Source organism: Heptranchias perlo, chromosome 21 (genome assembly GCF_035084215.1).
Source record: "Heptranchias perlo isolate sHepPer1 chromosome 21, sHepPer1.hap1, whole genome shotgun sequence".
Taxonomy (NCBI): Eukaryota; Metazoa; Chordata; class Chondrichthyes; order Hexanchiformes; family Hexanchidae; genus Heptranchias; species Heptranchias perlo.
In genome coordinates this window covers 16367894-16385024 of record NC_090345.1, presented here as the reverse complement: position 1 = coordinate 16385024, position 17131 = coordinate 16367894, and the positions used below count along the sequence as shown (strand labels likewise).

Genomic DNA, 17131 nt, shown 5'->3' with positions numbered 1-17131 from the left:
TTAGCTGAATAATTTCTGGTATAGAATATTTACTATGAACTGTGAATAAGCAAACTGCAGATTACTGGCCACAGATTTTGATTAAGAGGTTCAAACACCAGAAGAGGTAATATGCACCATGCAGCATGATGAAGAGCAAAATGGTTCCAGAAATCTATTGATACTTCCTGCAATTTCAATTCAAGTTAAGCTAAAAAAGTGCCCAGATAAACCAATATTCCATTCCACTATAATGACAATGCATGCATTACTTTTAATACATATTTGATCTGGAAATACAGTTTTTGCATGATTTTCTCAATTACCCGCAGATCATCCCTGCTTTAAGTACAATGCACTTTTTTTTTAAAAAAACAGTTTTTGTTTTGCTTGCATTATAGTACAAATTGTGGGTAAATATGGCGCTTAGTCATTGCTCTGAGAAAATGCTACACATTTGGAGAATCAAATCCTAACTATATTCTCACAGTAGGGAGCTTGCATTAGTGCATGGCAGCAATCCAGGTATTGATGGATTGCCAAAATAGGCCTTAATAAATGCTTTCAGCTACCATTTCTGATTGAAAATGATAGACCTAAACTATAATTCATCTACAAGAAATGAAAATATAATCATCACTGCTGCCTTCAAAGACAATGCTGCTCTTGTTATGCTAAAAATTAAAGGCAATCATCACTATAAATATCCATGTTACTGTATATTCTGGCAAACAACAATCCTTCATGTAATATTTTTGAAAATACATAGCTTTGCATTATAAAAGCCACTGAATGATAATATAAATAGCTCTTTTTGTTTCTTTTCAGCTGTGGTAATATAGACAAAATAATCAAATCGTCAACAGTTACAGCTGTCATAGGATTAGAGTACAAATCTTGTCTGATCGCATGTACAGTTATTATATTTAGAATGCTTTAGACTACTCTTCGGTTTAACCAAATGTTTTGCACAAACAAATGCAAAAGAAATACAGGTCAGAAAACCCATCTGCGGCTCCTTCACTGGCTCAAGAGGTAAAGTCACCATCTTTGAGCCATGCAGACAGGTAAGGTTCCATGCTCAATCTCCTATCTGAGCTGAGTTAGTTGATCTTGGCGAGGGCTGTGGCAGGGTTGCTACAATGTGCTATTACAGTTTTAGTTAAGAAAGGGAGACGTCTTAAAAAAATAATCAGCCAAGGTTCCTGTTCCTGATAACTGTGCCACTGCTGGAAGTACATGTATATGAATGCTGCTGGAAGAGAGGATTGGGTTAAGCTACGACGTCCTCTACAGTCAAACAAAGAGTGATTGCCAGCTGTGGAATCATACTCCAGTGTGGGAGTCAAATATTTTAGGAGGGGAGGGACATAAAAGGGAGAAAATAATAAAACCAAACAGAGAAGCTATCAGAAGCAAAAGTTTTAATCAGACACCCATAGCTATTTCCTCAAAGTAGTTGTCTTTAAGTCTATTTTACTTTCCCAAAAGACATTTTGCCTACAGATAAATTCAGCTCCAAAATAACTAGGGTATCTTGTTCAAGTAAAACAATTTAATGGTTCTCAGTTCTGAAGAAGGATCCACACCAGAAATGTAAACTTGCCTGTTCTTTGATGCTGTTTGACCTGCTTTGTGTTTTCAGCATTTTCTGTTTTTGTTTCTGATTTCCAGAATTTGTTTTATTTCTAATTGTTCTTTTTTGTAGTTCTGAAAAAGTGTATACCTCAATAACTGTTTTTGTTTTTTTTTTCTAAATTAAACTGAATTGAAACATTTCAAGATTTCAAATCTTTTTTTTCTACATCTTTTTGTAAATCAAACAATCGCAGACACACTCCCGCGATTTCCTGGTGAGGGCTCTGGGTGGGCGAGGTTCCATGATTGCAATTTCAGAAGATTGGCCCTTTAATCTCGAATAGACATTCAGTAGTACACTGTCAATATAAAGCATTTTAGTGTAACTATTGAAAAAATTCTGTAGAAGTGTTGAAATTGTATATACAGCAAATAGAATGTTCAACTGTATAGCCAATCAGTAGTGTACAATTCATTAGGAGCCATGCTGAAACCAGATAGCCCTCTAGTCAGAGCACATATTGAGTACTATAACCAGTTCTGGTCTCTGAGAAACAAGGGAGACACTCAAGCACTTGAGACTGTTTAGAGAAGAGCCATGAGTTCCTGAATATCAGAGGTCTGAGGTATGAAGATATATGGGAGAAACTTGGGCCTGGAAGGGAGGCAGCTGAGAGGTGATCTTATAGAGGTGTACAAGATAGTAAACTGGAAAAGGTACATATGGACTATTACTTCAAATTCAATTCACACACAGGTTCAAACTAGTAAAAGGCACATTTAGGATGGATGTCAAAAAGTTTGTCTGCACAAAAGGAATGATCAACACATTGAATGGATTTCTAGGTATAGTAATGGAGGTAAAAATTCTGGAATTGTTTAGGAAACAACTGGATCTCACAAAAGGAAGGACTGTGGGGTCTTTCTGAATGGATGAACTACAAGGAATTGAATGGCCTATCTCATATTTATCTTGTGATCGTATAATATGTTGAGCATGCCACAAACACCAGTCACAAATAAACATCTATCCACCTATATTAAAAGGCTTGCATTTAACACAATTTTCCTGTAAGCTTCAAACTTACTGTCACATTTTAACCATCACACTTTAGATGTCATGCATTAGCGTATACTCTGCCTCACCATGAGCAGTGCCATGGAAGGTCTGCTAGCATTTCTAAAATTCTAATAAAATTAATTTTTCAAAATAATTGAATATGTTTATAGTTGTTTTCCAAGTGATGCCTGTTTCTGTAGTGTCAAAAAAAACATTGCTGCAGTACTAAGACTGCAGCAGAGGAGAGAGTAAATCCTTTAATTGCATAAAATCATCAGATTAATCAGGGATCTCCATGTGGTCCTTTCTGTCAATTGAGTCCTTAAGTGACAAAAAGCAAATGTTTACCAAGCACTGCAATAGCAACAAATATATTGGGAAAACCTTCCAGCTAGAAACACCACAGGGAGCATGGGAACTTTGTATTTTTCTACTGAAACATTTCCTATCTCTGTTGGAGGCTGGTGTGCTCCCATTCAATATAGAGTCAAGCTGAGATAACTGCTTTCCATAAAATCTGGAATGGCATCGCCACAAAATACAGCTCACAAAAGGAGATACTGACAAGTAGGAATCAGTGGGAAATAAGGCACAGGAAAGGTTTATAATTTCTGCACTGTGACTAATGCAACACTTTTCCTATAATGGCCCCTTTACATGTCGCCACTACAGCTGGCAGGAACACTGGAACATAAATGAGTCACTACTGCTATGACTAGATTTGCCTCAAGATGTGAATGTTTGCTGCTCCCACTGGATAGGGTCATTTTCTATGATCATAGGTAGGCTGACCTCACAGATACTTGTACAAGCCACTGCTGCAACTTTCACACTGAAGGCTTGCCTAATGGCTTTCCCAGCTATCATGGGCGTCCACAGCCAGAAATGAAAGTTGAGATTTGCGAATTAAGTGATGGCACATGCACAAGATTTGTGTGCCCCCATGATTGTTGTTTATTTGCTGGTGACGCTATAGATTCCAACCCACAAACCATAAGGGACAGATTCCACATCAGCAGCCGCAGAATGTCACATGTAAAGGGGGCATAAGCTTGTTTAAATTTGGCAAATTAAATTTTAAAAACTGTCTTTTCATCTTAATTAAAATTAAGATCATAAATTGAAATTACTCCAAAATAATTTTCTTATTTGAAAGGAACTGTACTAATCTTTCACCTCCTCCACAATGTCTTCCTTTTTTCTCCTTGATCTCCTGGACAAGGGTGCAGGCAGTCCTCTGATACCTCACAGAGTGGTTATTTGATTGAGGAAAGGGGGAGTTCGGGCATCAGTCCTTGCCTAATGTCTACTATGAAGACCCATGTAAGCACCAGATAATAGGGTTTTCAACTTCTTATAAACAAAACTCCAAACAATTGTGCAAATATAACAATCCATTGACCTCTATTGGGAAAGTACCTATGTGCAACTCATCAAACCTGAGGAACTAGGCTTTAGAAAGGCAAAATTGTGGGTCTTCTTGCCCTTGGGGAAAGGGATGAGGAAGTTGGGTATATGTATATTGTTTGTGATATATGAAATTTTATAACACTTATTGAAAAGTAATGTTCTGCTAATAGGTTAATAATTTGTTTGAGACCCAATATTTCAGTATCACATTTCTGGATATTATGACCATTTTTCCACAGAAATGATCTAACTACGAGTTATATTAAAATGTGATTTTAAGTTAAAGTTGGCTTTAAAAGGGTTAAGTTCACAGGACAGCAGGGCTATCAGGTGCATATTACATTTCAGACGAGGTGCCTGAACCGAACATCCTGGAGAAAATGAAAGATAATTTGACATTCAAGTAACCATTCAAAGTCAACTCACCTGTCACAACCCTATTTATTTAAACTGAGCAGGGATCATTGCCAAGTTAGGCTGATGGACTCGGGAGGGGCGGGCGGTGAAGTAACCAATTTTGACTAAAAGCTGACACTGGAGTATGGCTTTTAAAAAAAATACAGACATCAAAAAGTCAGTTAGGTAGCAGAATGCTATGAGAAGGTTAAAAAAGGACTGGAGACTGCAGGGGGAATGGTTCTGCCTTGGGCTGTAGGATAGGAAACAGAGGAGTTATTCTGTTTAAGTTAATTGAGAACGATTCACTAAAGTGGGATAGCGTCGCATGTTTTTATTTTGTATAATTTCCGATTGAACTAATTGATGCTAATACCTCAGGAATAAAGTCCTATGGGAACAGAGTGGGCACATGGGATTACTGTTCATGTCGAGGATAAACACCAACACAGACTGGTTGGGTCAAACAGCCTGTTTCCATGTTGTTTCTATGTAATTATGTATAATGTATGGGAAATAAAACAATGTATAAATCAAACCAAATGTGACCTCATCTTGTGTCCACCATCGGGGAGAGTGAAGAAATATACATGCAAAAGACACAGATACCTGGTCCAGATTGCATGGGGTTTCTATTGTTACTCCTCCCGGGTCTTGTTATAGTATTAGCAGATATAGGGCCACGCGAGTCAATCCCTATAAAAGATACTCACTCAGACCGCTTACGGGAGCAACTGACACGACTGAACCCGAGAAGGTGTATACGGCAGACCTGAATGCGTAATAATCAGCTATAACCTGGATACATTTTATTTAGTCACATTGGTTTTTTCGTTAACTCTTCCCCCCCCTCCCAACAACTGAGAATAGGAAACGCAGTAGACTTTGAACAATAAACCCAGTTAGTTGCAGTTGCTTCATTAATGCAACAGCACGTGGCCTTCCACCTCTCTTTCCTTTCACAGAGCCTTCTGGAGTTTGATTGATATACCCAACTTCCCCACCCTTTCCCCCGATGTGGAGATGCCAGTGATGGACTGGGGTGGACAAATGTAAGGAATCTTACAACACCAGGTTATAGTCCAACAATTTTATTTAAAAATCACAAGCTTTCGGAGATTATCTTCTTCGTCAGGTGAGTAGTGAATGAGAGGTTCTCAAATCGCATATGCGATTTGAGAACCTCTCATTCACTACTCACCTGACGAAGGAGATAATCTCCGAAAGCTTGTGATTTTTAAATAAAATTGTTGGACTATAACATGGTGTTGTAAGATTCCTTACATTTGTCCCTTTCCCCCAAGGAAGGAAGGTCTACAACTCCACCTTTCTGCAACCCAATAGGTTGCAGACATGCACTTTTCCAATTGAAGATTATGGTCAGGTGCAGAGACCTTCGCTGATTTTCCTCCCTCTAGTCTTGGAATTTAAAGGGCAACTGTAGAGCTCCACCACTGCCCAGGCTGAGATGAGTTGACCCAGCACAGACCAAGGATTGAACCTGGGACCTTTCTAGTCTGTATAGCTCAGTACCACACAGCTTAGTGCATCTATCCATGGAGGGACTGGCAAAGCACAGTGTTACTACTTTGGATAATTTTACAAAATATAACAACAACCTGCTGTCATCCATTAAAATCTGCCCTGAGTCCAATTGTAGGACTCCCCCTACCACTGCAGCTGACAAGAACTAACTCAGCAGAAATCAGTGATCGAAGCTGCATTTTTTCCATTTCTAATGGCTTAATGAAACCTAAAGAAACCAGCTGACTGAATGAATAAAGGAAAGACAACATGCACAAAAAAAGAGGTTTCTCTGATAACAGTGCTGTACATCACCAGCACCTGACACTTCAACCTCTGGCCTAATATGTGCTTTGTTTTCTCTGACACCTGCTGATTCAGAGATGAAAAAGTAGGAAGCTTCAACCTACTAATTACCAGCCACAAGTGGTGATTTACAATGACACAAGGCTCCCAAGTCTCTTCACAGAAACACACTCTAGTAGGTGTTCATTGTCATTTAGGGAAAAAAGAGTCACGGCAAAATGTTGTGAACATATCCTGGTAACAGTCATTTGCAGATGGGTGCAAATAACTGGGTTTATTGTCCAAAGTCTAATGTGTTTCCTATTCTCAAGTGTTGGGAGGAGGGAAGAGTTCATGAAAAAAGCTGACATGACAAAACAAAATTCATCCAGCTTGTTGCTGATGTATTAGCTCTCAAATGAATTATTAACCTATCAGTACAAGATCGCACCTCAGTAGATGTATTAACATTTCATCCATCACAAAGAGTATCGTAGCTTGAATATGCTTATGCTACATATATTTTCAAATCTTGAAGCAGAGAAAAGTGATTTGAGGGCTATTATAAGCTTGAAAGTCACTGTTCACATGCAAATGTAGCATTGAAACCCTATTCTGCACATTTTCTGCACTTAGTAGCATAATCTACTCCAGTTAGGTACAGTTTCATTACCTTAAATGTGCGTATATTTATGCAATCAGTGCACAATTAACCAACGTTTTAATACACCCCTTTCTCACCTTCAGAACTATTAAATTTTAAATGTTTATCCGAACATGTTTATGTTACTTTTCACCAACTAAAATGTGCCTGTAAATAAGGACCCATCTCTCATTTTATGGTTAATATTTTGAAACAAGATAGTCTTACACTTGTGTAAAGTGGTCACTGCTTTATTTTTAAAAACTACCCGTTATTAATTATTTATTGCATATTTCTGAAATGAAGAAGATAATTGAGCATCACACGGTTATGGCACATGATCAGCTTTGGCTCAAATCTGCTAAGAATCCTGCAACCTTTTATACAAAAATTGCCATACTCCGGCAGCAAATATGCTACATGGTCGCACTGCAACAGGTATGTTGGCCTGGCACATTGGAGTAAAATCACATTGTTATGTCTGCCATCCCCCCATGACTTTCACATCTCAGATGTGCCAGCAGGGAACGATGTCTGTGAAAGCCAGGTGCTCTTCACTGGGAGGGAGGGGAGAACACAAATTACATAGAGAGTGATGCTGGGTTCCTCTCATGCACTCCCTAGAGGTCAGCTTAAGAGATGGACCGATAAAGGCCTGAGAACATTACATAATCACGGAAACATCTAAGGAAAGGGAGTAAAACAAAATAAATGTCAAAATGGTTGAAGAGAAAGTGAAATAAAGAGAATGAGTTGCAAATTAAAATATTCAGATATAAAGAAAAACATAGGAAAATCCAGGAAAATCCAAGTTCTGAGTAGCATTCCAGCTAACCACATTGTTTTGTACTCTAGTGCTGAAAACAGTGGACACATGCCAATGCAATGATTTCTATTTTCAAATGAGAGTGAGTCCAGGTTTTTAATGAACACAGTCACAAATGTAGATTTAACCTTGAGTGAAACTATTAGTAGACAGCGGAGACATGGCTTTGTATTGAATCCAGAATTTAGGTGTATTGAAAGAATTTTTAAAAATTAAATTCAAATCTTTACGTAAAACTATTTTTTTTTAAAAGGGACACTGCATTATTGTGGAACCTATTGGGATATGAGAACAGTACTACATAAGGGGCCCGAATTTAGCAGGCCTGCGGGTTCCCAGCGGGTGGTCCTCCGCGAGCGTGGTCAACACGCTCGGCGAAATTAGTGGGTTGCCCACGCGATCGTAGCAGGCAACCCACTAATAGGAATCAATTACCTGCTCCTCCGGGGTCCACGGCGCTGGCCTGCGCGTCGGTCGGGCTGCGCATGCGCAGTACGATCTGTCAGCTGGAGGCTCTCTAGTTAAAGGGGCAGTCCTCCACTGACAGATGCTGCAACCAATAGAACAAATTGCAGCATGGAGCAGCCCAGGGGGAAGGCTGCTCCCAGTTTAATGATGCCTCACCCCAGGTATCATCAGATGGGGTGAGGAGGAGGGGGAGGACACAGATCTTCCCCCCGGCGGGCGGGAGGAAGCGGCCTGCCTCTGCCACCAAGAAGGCCTGGCTCGAGGTGGCAGAGGGGGTCACCTGCGCCACCAACATATCGCCCACCTGCATACAGTGCAGGAGGCGCTGCAATGACCGCAGTAGGTCAGCCGCAGTGAGAACACGAAGTCTTTCCCCTACACTCCGTCTGCCACAACACTGCCCCCACCCCACATCTCCTTCGGCACCGCCAACACTATTCTGTCACATCACCCTTCATACCCACTCACACCCCATCCTCATCTTACCTCCACCTACTCACCTCGCCAGTACTCACCCTGCCACTAACACGCAACCCACTCCTCATACAATCTCATTGCTCCATCCCATACTCACCCTCTCGTGCATCTCCCTCACGGCCAGCCTCACTCAACCTGCCACCACCTGTGCTGCAGCCACAGGGCATGCATCACATATGTGCAGTAGGCAGCGTAAGGCAAACGTCTCATCAGCATGAAGGGGGTGCACAAGGGTGTCTGAGGGTTTGTCATGGGTGTTACCCATATTGAATTTCAGAGCAACAAACAGCACACATTATATTGACACCACCACTGCCATGTCTCCGCGAATCCTGTCCGTTGTGTCCAATAATGCCCGCTCCTGGGTATCACTATGAGGACCCACCACTGATGCCACCCATCGTGTTACTGCAGAGTAGGTGCAGGTGTATTTGCAGGGCTCGTCCGCGCAGATGACTGAGAGACATCGGCGGTGTAGCCGGCTGCACCCTGGAAGGATGCGGAGGAGAAGGTGTGGAGGGCAGTGGTGACTTTGCCAGCGACAGGTAAGCAGTTGGTGCTGGGGCCAGCCAGGAGCAGCTCGGCATGAAAGAGGCTGCAGATCTCCACGACTACATGTCGAGTGAATCTGCGCCTCCCTGTGCACTGCTGCTCGGAGAGGTCCGGGGAGCTGCGCCTCGGTCTGTGGACCCTGTGGCGAGGGTAGTGCCCTCTGCGACGCGTCTCTCTCTGTGGTAGCCCTCCCTCCTGCTGTGCAGGTGGGCGTGCAACAACACCGTGTTGGGGGGATCCACGTCCCTGCGGCGGACGGCGTGGACTGCGAGGCTGCTGGTGCTGGTCATGCTCTTCGTCCTCCGAGGGTCTCCACACACCACCCATCTGGCAGGTGTTGGTCTGAGCGGTTGTGCAGGGTAGGTGTGTGGTTCCTCGGACTGGGGCTGCGGTTTTGTGTCGGTCTGTCCTCTGGCTTGGCGGGGAGTAGTGGAGGGCAGGGGTTGCCCTATGTGACGTGGTGGCCTCCTGCGTGGGTGAGGGCTCTCCCCCGTGGAGCGCACCTTGGCACCTGCCACAGGCTGCTGGCTGCAACACGCCTGGTTGGAGGGAGACTGTTTCCCCCAGTGTGGGAAACTCACTGCCTTGAACCTAAAATCCCACACTTCCTCTTTTGACAGCTGCTTCAGCTCATTAACTGACCACAACGAGCAAGGTAAGTACTCTCAAGTGGAACCCCGCTGGCTTTAATTGCCTGCGGGATTCCCACCAGCGGGGCTTGCGCGCGCAGCCCCGCACGTCAGCGCGGTACCCGGAAGTGGCCGGGATTTCGTCGCGATCCGGTCACGTGACCGGAGATCGGGATTTTCGGGGCCACCCCGCTGGGAACCCACCGGAAACACGCTCCTAAAATCGAGCCCAAGGTGTTTGTTTCTTCAATCTTTACGAGAGTAAAGCAATAAAAATAACTCTACATGAGGATTATAAAGAAAGTTGAAAGTCAGTACACTCAACGAGTCTACATTCCATTACAATGTGCAGAATAAAACTGACAGAAGTCATGATCTTTGAATAACCAGAGATCCCAAGGGAGAAGAATCCTGCATATTCTTTCTCTTAACTGTAATCAAGCATAGATCGCAGAAAGGAGGGGCAGCTTTGCAGAATTGTAGTGCAGTCACACATTAACATCCACTCCATATAAGTAAAGACATTATAGACTTCTACAATTGGATGGTCTTCGTTACTGTACACCGAAGACAAAGAATACTTGTAATTAAAAGGATTACAGGCAGTAAGTAATGTTCAAATCATTGAGATTCTTTTTAACTGAATTTCTCAATTTCTTTGCAAGTAAGATATTGGTTCAATGTAAATTATTTAAAAGAAATGCTCTAAACAGATACAAGACACTTCCCCACTTTAGATCAATTTGACATATTGACAGAATTAATTACAACTCTACAAGGGCATGTTGACTTTTCAGTGAAAAAAAATGTCAATCAATATTCACACTGTTGCTCCTTATTTGGAAGCAGATTAAAAAGTTGGTCAGGGAGAGAGCCTCTCTCCCACATGGTGCAGCTTGAAGGTGGTCATTGACAAAAGTCCATGGAGATTATCAGAAAGCTTGATTGTTTCATGCTCTCTACCAACAGATTTTTAAAAACAAAAAATGTAAGAATATAAAATATAACATCTTACACCACCACCATAAACTGATCTAAAAGCACTGAATTTGGATGTTCTACAGAGTGTATTATTATGAAGGACATGCAATACTTTCATTATAACAAAAGGAACCATAAGCAATAGAAATAACAAAACTCATTAGGATGTGAGAACAGCACCACAAAAGATGCTTCTTTCTCCAGTCTTGCTCACTACATATGGATTTTACAGAAAGTTGAAACTCAGTACACAGCAAAAATTAAAAATTCTATTATAACCCATGGAATAAAACTGGCAAAACCCATGGTCCTTCAGAACTAAAGATCCTGAAAGAGAAGAATCCCTCATATTATTTCTCTCAACTGTAATCAAATAGATCCCAGAGAGGAGCAGCATTACAGAACTGTACAGTCATACATTGCCACCCATTCAATATAGCAACATTTTTATTGCTAATGTTTCAATCTATTTGAACCATGCCTTTGAAGAATATACAAATAATGAAAATGATTGAGACAAAATTGTACCTAAAAAAAAAATGCCAGCAGTGCAACAGTTAATGGAAAACAGAAGAAGTGCTTATATAACAGCAAAGGATTTATCCTGAAGTGTCATTTTTCATCGGTTAATAAGCAGGCAGTGGACTAAATGAGAAAGTTCACATAACTCTTTTATTCCACATAATAACCATGACTGTGCAGAACACTAAAATACAAAGTGCTTTTCAGTTTCAATTTATCATGCATTGTACCTGCATCTGCACAGGTTTATTTCATTTCCTTTCCAGTTAAGGTAATTTGCAGAATAAATTATATAGAGGATGAAAACATTGGTACCTTAGCCGCTTTGGGATAGTTAATAAAACCTAATCTTTAAAGAGTCGGCAAAAAGTCTGTGCACATTGACAAAAGGCAGTTTGGAGAAACTCTCACTTACCCAAATTAAATTTGCTCCTCTTATTCGTCCACTGTACAACAGTATTGTTGTGCACAAATGAACTGTGAAAAAAATTTAGTCTAGAAGACAGAAAATGGCACAACTCTATCTCATACATCCTGTGATTGCCTTAATGGCAGCTACAAAACTTGCTCATAGACAAATATATCAGATGAACTCTCTGATGTTGGCCTTTCTTTTAATGATTCACCACATATTTCAGGAAATGATCACATGTATATCAAAAAAAGAGATTGCTTCAATAGAATGCAACACCAAGGCTTGGATCAGAAAGTAATTTCCGTTTCTATTTGCGCTGACTTAACCCCTTTTAACTCTCCTGTAATCTTTGAGTGGCATTCACCTGTAAAAGCTAGATTTATTACACAACCGTACAAGGCATCAAAGCTTCAATTACCAATGACTGCACCGAAACAACAAGCTGATCCCATTTTCTCAGTACGTATTGTGCTGATAAATTATCAGACATCCTCATATGTGACAGATGGAACAATTACTCTCATTTTACTTAAAAACAAACAATTTGTTTTAAAAGAAAAGTTAATGCTTCTAATACAACCCTACTGAAATGTCCACCTTTAAGTTGGGGTTAATATGATGCTTGAAGTCCCAACATATGTCACGGCTTTCATTTTTCCTAGCTTCTTAGATTCATGTTAAATCAACAAAACTTATACTCTGTGGGTTTTGGCATTTATTATATATTTTAAGCGGATATTCCAACGCTAATTGCATTTTAAAAAATAATTCAGTTTCTTTTTATACACAGCCTCACTGTAATTTATCTTTAAATGGAAATTTGTAGCATCTGTTGATGGCAAGTAAATGATTTAGAACTGCAGCTAGTGCTTTCTAGTGTGTCCATATAATCTTCAAGGGAAAAAAACTGGTTTGGCGTCAGGTTTCAGTGTTTGATTCTCATTTCTCAGTTTTCTATGTACAGGTTCTGTAGCAGACAAAATGAGGCAGAAAAGGCATTTTTTCTCTCAGAAATGGGATATTGTGCTAAAAACTGGCTGAAAATCAGGAAAACTCACCACAAGGTTGACAGGATCAAGTAGACACCACTGGGATTCAGAAAACATTTGCTATAAAGTATATCATTATCATCAAGCATTTGTGGCCTGAAAATTCTATACACAAAACAGTCCTTGGCTCAGAGAATGAAAAATGGTAGCACAGTCCAGATTTTACATCAACATTATGGGAAGTTTCAAGGGTAAAAATCTGATGTTTTGAAAGCACAAGTACATAGTTATTGTAATACTAGGCTGTAAATAATTACCTTTACCCCAAAAAAAATGCAAAAGCATCAAATACTTTATATTTGAAAAAAAAATCAGTTTTTTTAAAACCAAAAAAAAATCAGTTTTTTTAAAACCAAAAAAAAATCATCTTTATCAAAATGAACAAAATTGAGCAGTTAGCAACTCTAAAATACTAATGCAAATTCAAAATATATCAAATGTATATGGTAGTACTCACAGATGGTTATCTTCTGAGCAGTCATCCTGTTCCTTTTGATTTGAATTAGAACAGGTAACCAAAGTCTTTGGATTTGTATTCTTGCTTAGCTCCCTTCGGAATGGTACCCGATTAAACTTATTTCTGACGAGTTCATTTCCTGAGCTTAAGGCAGGGGTTATTACATCCACTGTGTTGTGTAGTAAACCTGAAATAAAATTCAGCCATTTTTTCCTGCACATTTGCTGGCTTATTTCAAATTTCAACACACTAACATATAAAATAGCAAAACGTGGCATAACTTCAAGTTATCCAGTCAGTTATTTGTGAAGATAATTGTTGGCTAATTTTTTTATGAAATGAATTATCAAGAATGTATTTTTGACTTTTACATTCATTTTTTAAAGTTAAAAGCAGTTCATTTTTAAATGAAAAAATCTGGTTCTAAATACTTCAAATCAGAAAATTGCTGCCGTTATATTAGGAAATAAACCCTGAATTTCCAAAGCTGAAAACTTGATTTGGCTTTTTAAGGGCCACAAAAACTACACAAAAGAAAATTTTAGTGGTGAAAGATTTTTTATTCACAGGGTCTTAAGTGGAATAAAATGGCCGTATGTCTATAATAACAACCAGCTAACTAAGTGATTAGGCAAATACAGAAGGATCACTAGCTATAGATTATAAGCAGAGGACTATTGATAACTTGCCGCCAGCTATAGTTTCTGCTGCTGTCTTTCTGTGCCGTAGGAGTCTTTCCAGCTCGTTTTCTTCTGTAATCTGAGTAATGGTTGTCACTGTTCCAACTTTACTAGATTTCTACAGGAGAAAGAAAATAAAACCGTTACAAAAACACAACTGAAAGTTAGCACACAATAACATGGGCATCTTCATGCTCTGGACAAAATAAGCAGCTTCGGTTCCTGAAAGTATCGGTTAACTACCTTCATTAACTGGTAGTAAAAACCTCAAGTTATACTTCTGATCGCAAACGAGTAAGGGGCCACGTTTAAGAGTCTGCTTGCAATAGTGAATTGTCATAATTTGCAACAAAAAATGTTTCATTTTCTGGAATCTTTCCTCCCTTAAAGGGGACCTCTCCCATATTTAAAGAAGGATATTTATAGTTTTGTTAGAAGTGAGATCCTGTACCATATGTTCTGAACAAGAACTTTTTTTAACATTGCATTTTCAGCCGATGAGGGGCGAGGGAAATATTGTCGCTCCCTTCTCACAATGCATTCTGGATAAGATAATAATCAGTATCTCCAGCTTGCACTTTGCAGCCCTGCTTCATAACTCTCTACAGAATATTATAACACACAAAAAAATTCTTTCCAGTTCAAATTTTGTGAAAAATTAAACAGCACAAGCTGGTCACGGTAATGCTATCTTACCCGGAATGAAAGAACAATAACAGTGTTTCCCACAAAAGTGTTACAACTTGGATTTCCCCACAATACCACAGAGCACAGTTCATAAAAATATAGGTCAGGATTTTGTGAAATAATGATTAAAATTTACAACTGAGCAAGTAAAGCAGGTTTCTTTTACAAATGAGCATTGTGGGCATCCAGGATTAATTTGCAACACTTAACACCAACATTATACCAAATAAACACAGCTGGATTATTTTATTCTGACCCATAATATGCCTGCCATCAAACCAGATGCAAATTTCTCAAACAGATTTGCACAATTGTTCCTAATCTCAAGAATCCAACAAGTTCACAAATATGTTTTATGAATACAAATTTCACACTTGACAATCTGGCCGTGGTTCAGCAGTGAATCTGACTACCATGACAGATAAAAAATCTTTGATTGAGTGGACAAAGTTTCAGAGAATAAAATGTGGAGCAATTAATCTCAGAGCTTGAGAGGATACATGTTAAGAGGTGGGAGGAGACTGGTTGAAGGATATCATATAAAACACACAGTAGCATTGGTGAGTGCTTTGACAGCAGCATATTATGTGTCAGGATGTGGCTGCCTAGTAGTGAGAACCTTTGCTTTTCACGAACATAAATACATCACAATTCACAGCATTGTAACTGCTGCTCAGAATCAGTGCTGTGAGAAACAGGTTAATTGCGAATGAAATTTGTAAAAATTCATTAAAGGGCATAAACAACTGATTGTGACATGAATGAAACAAGACATAATAATAAGATTTACAAGAGGTTATAATGAGGCTCGAAACAAAAAGAGAAATAAAAAAAAGAGGGAAAGATTAAAGAAAAAGAACAAGTTTGTATTAATATAACATGTTACAGCATCTTTCAAAATGTCTCAAAGCACTTAATTTATAATGAATCATTTTAAGGTCAGTAATGGTTATGTAGCTGAACACAGCAGCCATTTTGTGCACAGGAAAGTCCCTTTGGAGTTAATCTTTTTTTTGGTGGTGCTGTTTGAAGGAAGATGTTGGCCAGGATACTGGAAGAAATCCCTGCGCTCCTTCAGGATGTGCTACGAGATCGTTAACGTCCACTTGAACCACCAGAACAGGCAGCTGAGGCATTGGTTTAATGTTTCATCCAAACAACATGATCAGAAACTAGGACTGAATACAACAACTGAATCCAAAATTAGGATTCCTATTTTGATCTGACTCTCATTTTCATTTCTTTTCCCCCTCCTTTTCCACTGCTGAAGCGGTCAACTCCTGCTGGGATATGGTTCCACTGGCACCAGGAGTAATCCAATACCTCATCAACTGGTCATTGGCTATGGGCGAGTCTAAAAATAATTATTGATGAGCTATTCAGTCATAAGTTAGCTTCCAGCTAACCCCAATCCTGTCCTCATCTGATATCTGGATACATGCACATTTCAGCAATGATTACTGGATAAACATCAGGAATGAGAATTGGAGTGATTTTCCCTCCATAGCTGATGAAGGCCAACTGTAATGTGTCCACTGCCACCCTTCCTAAAATGAGATAATTAGCACTGAACTGAAATTGAAACTGGAACCTTGCGTTCTGCATAGCTCAGTTGCACACTGTCATTGGGAGAGCTGCATCTGAGTTTTCTAATATTGCAGCTCCCCACATGCACATACACACAACGATCTGTTTTTCTAATTGTATTTCATTTTTTTTTCAAGCTGCAGCACTTGTGTTCAAAAACATGAAGCTATGCCTATTTGAATGCCAGTATTTATTGTACAAAGCATTGAATCAATTTGGACTGTGGACAACACATCAGAGTCCAAACCTAATACACGGCATCTGTTGTCTGTGCACCCAACAGTCAACAGTAGTAAACCTCTTTACCTTGTTTATTCACAACCATTAGGTCATCTCTCTCACATTGGACTGGTTAGGCAGATGTTGCTTTATAAGGAAACAAAACAAAGCCCATAGTTATCCAACTGGAGTCACTTTATTTCACTTCCTGTTCTCTTATATTTCTAGTCCATATGAGAAATACAACAAGGAGAGGTCAATTAGAGGGTGGAAGAACCCCACATACAGAAAAAGGGCCAAATTGACTCAGGTCACTCTTAGGCATTTTTGACAATAGAGTATGCGGGGTTTTGTCGACAAGTTGTATGACTGGCCTCACAGTTAAAACGAAACCTAAATCGACAAAGAGAAAAATTATTTTTTTAAAAATACATGGGAATTAAACTCAAAACTTACCAGCATTCCTTTGAGTTCCTGTAAAGCATTATCTTCTTGAGGTTTATTCTTAAGCAATGGAGTCTAGAAAGAAGCAAATAGACTGTAACCAAGAAGAGCAAACCACCCAGATACAAAACTGATTAGCTGCATTAATGGTTGCAACCAACAGTCTCCAAAGGATTCTGAACTAAATAATCTGTACTGTTCTATTAGGAAAATGGGGACAATGAAAGAAAACAAACAGATGAACTTTGGTGAAAAGCCTTTTC

The 17131-nt window shown here is 39.6% G+C and overlaps 1 protein-coding gene across 1 annotated transcript in view; it reads right to left on the bottom strand.

The window, feature by feature from the left end:
- Positions 1-17131, bottom strand: part of shtn1 (shootin 1) — a 69896-nt gene that overhangs the window by 10716 nt on the left and 42049 nt on the right. Inside the window, exons 12-14 of the mRNA XM_068002146.1 lie at positions 16881-16943; positions 13941-14049; positions 13252-13438 (exon numbers count right to left, since the gene is read on the bottom strand). Of these exons, the coding sequence (XP_067858247.1) occupies positions 13252-13438; positions 13941-14049; positions 16881-16943 (359 nt within the window). The remainder of the gene's footprint in view (positions 1-13251; positions 13439-13940; positions 14050-16880; positions 16944-17131) is intronic.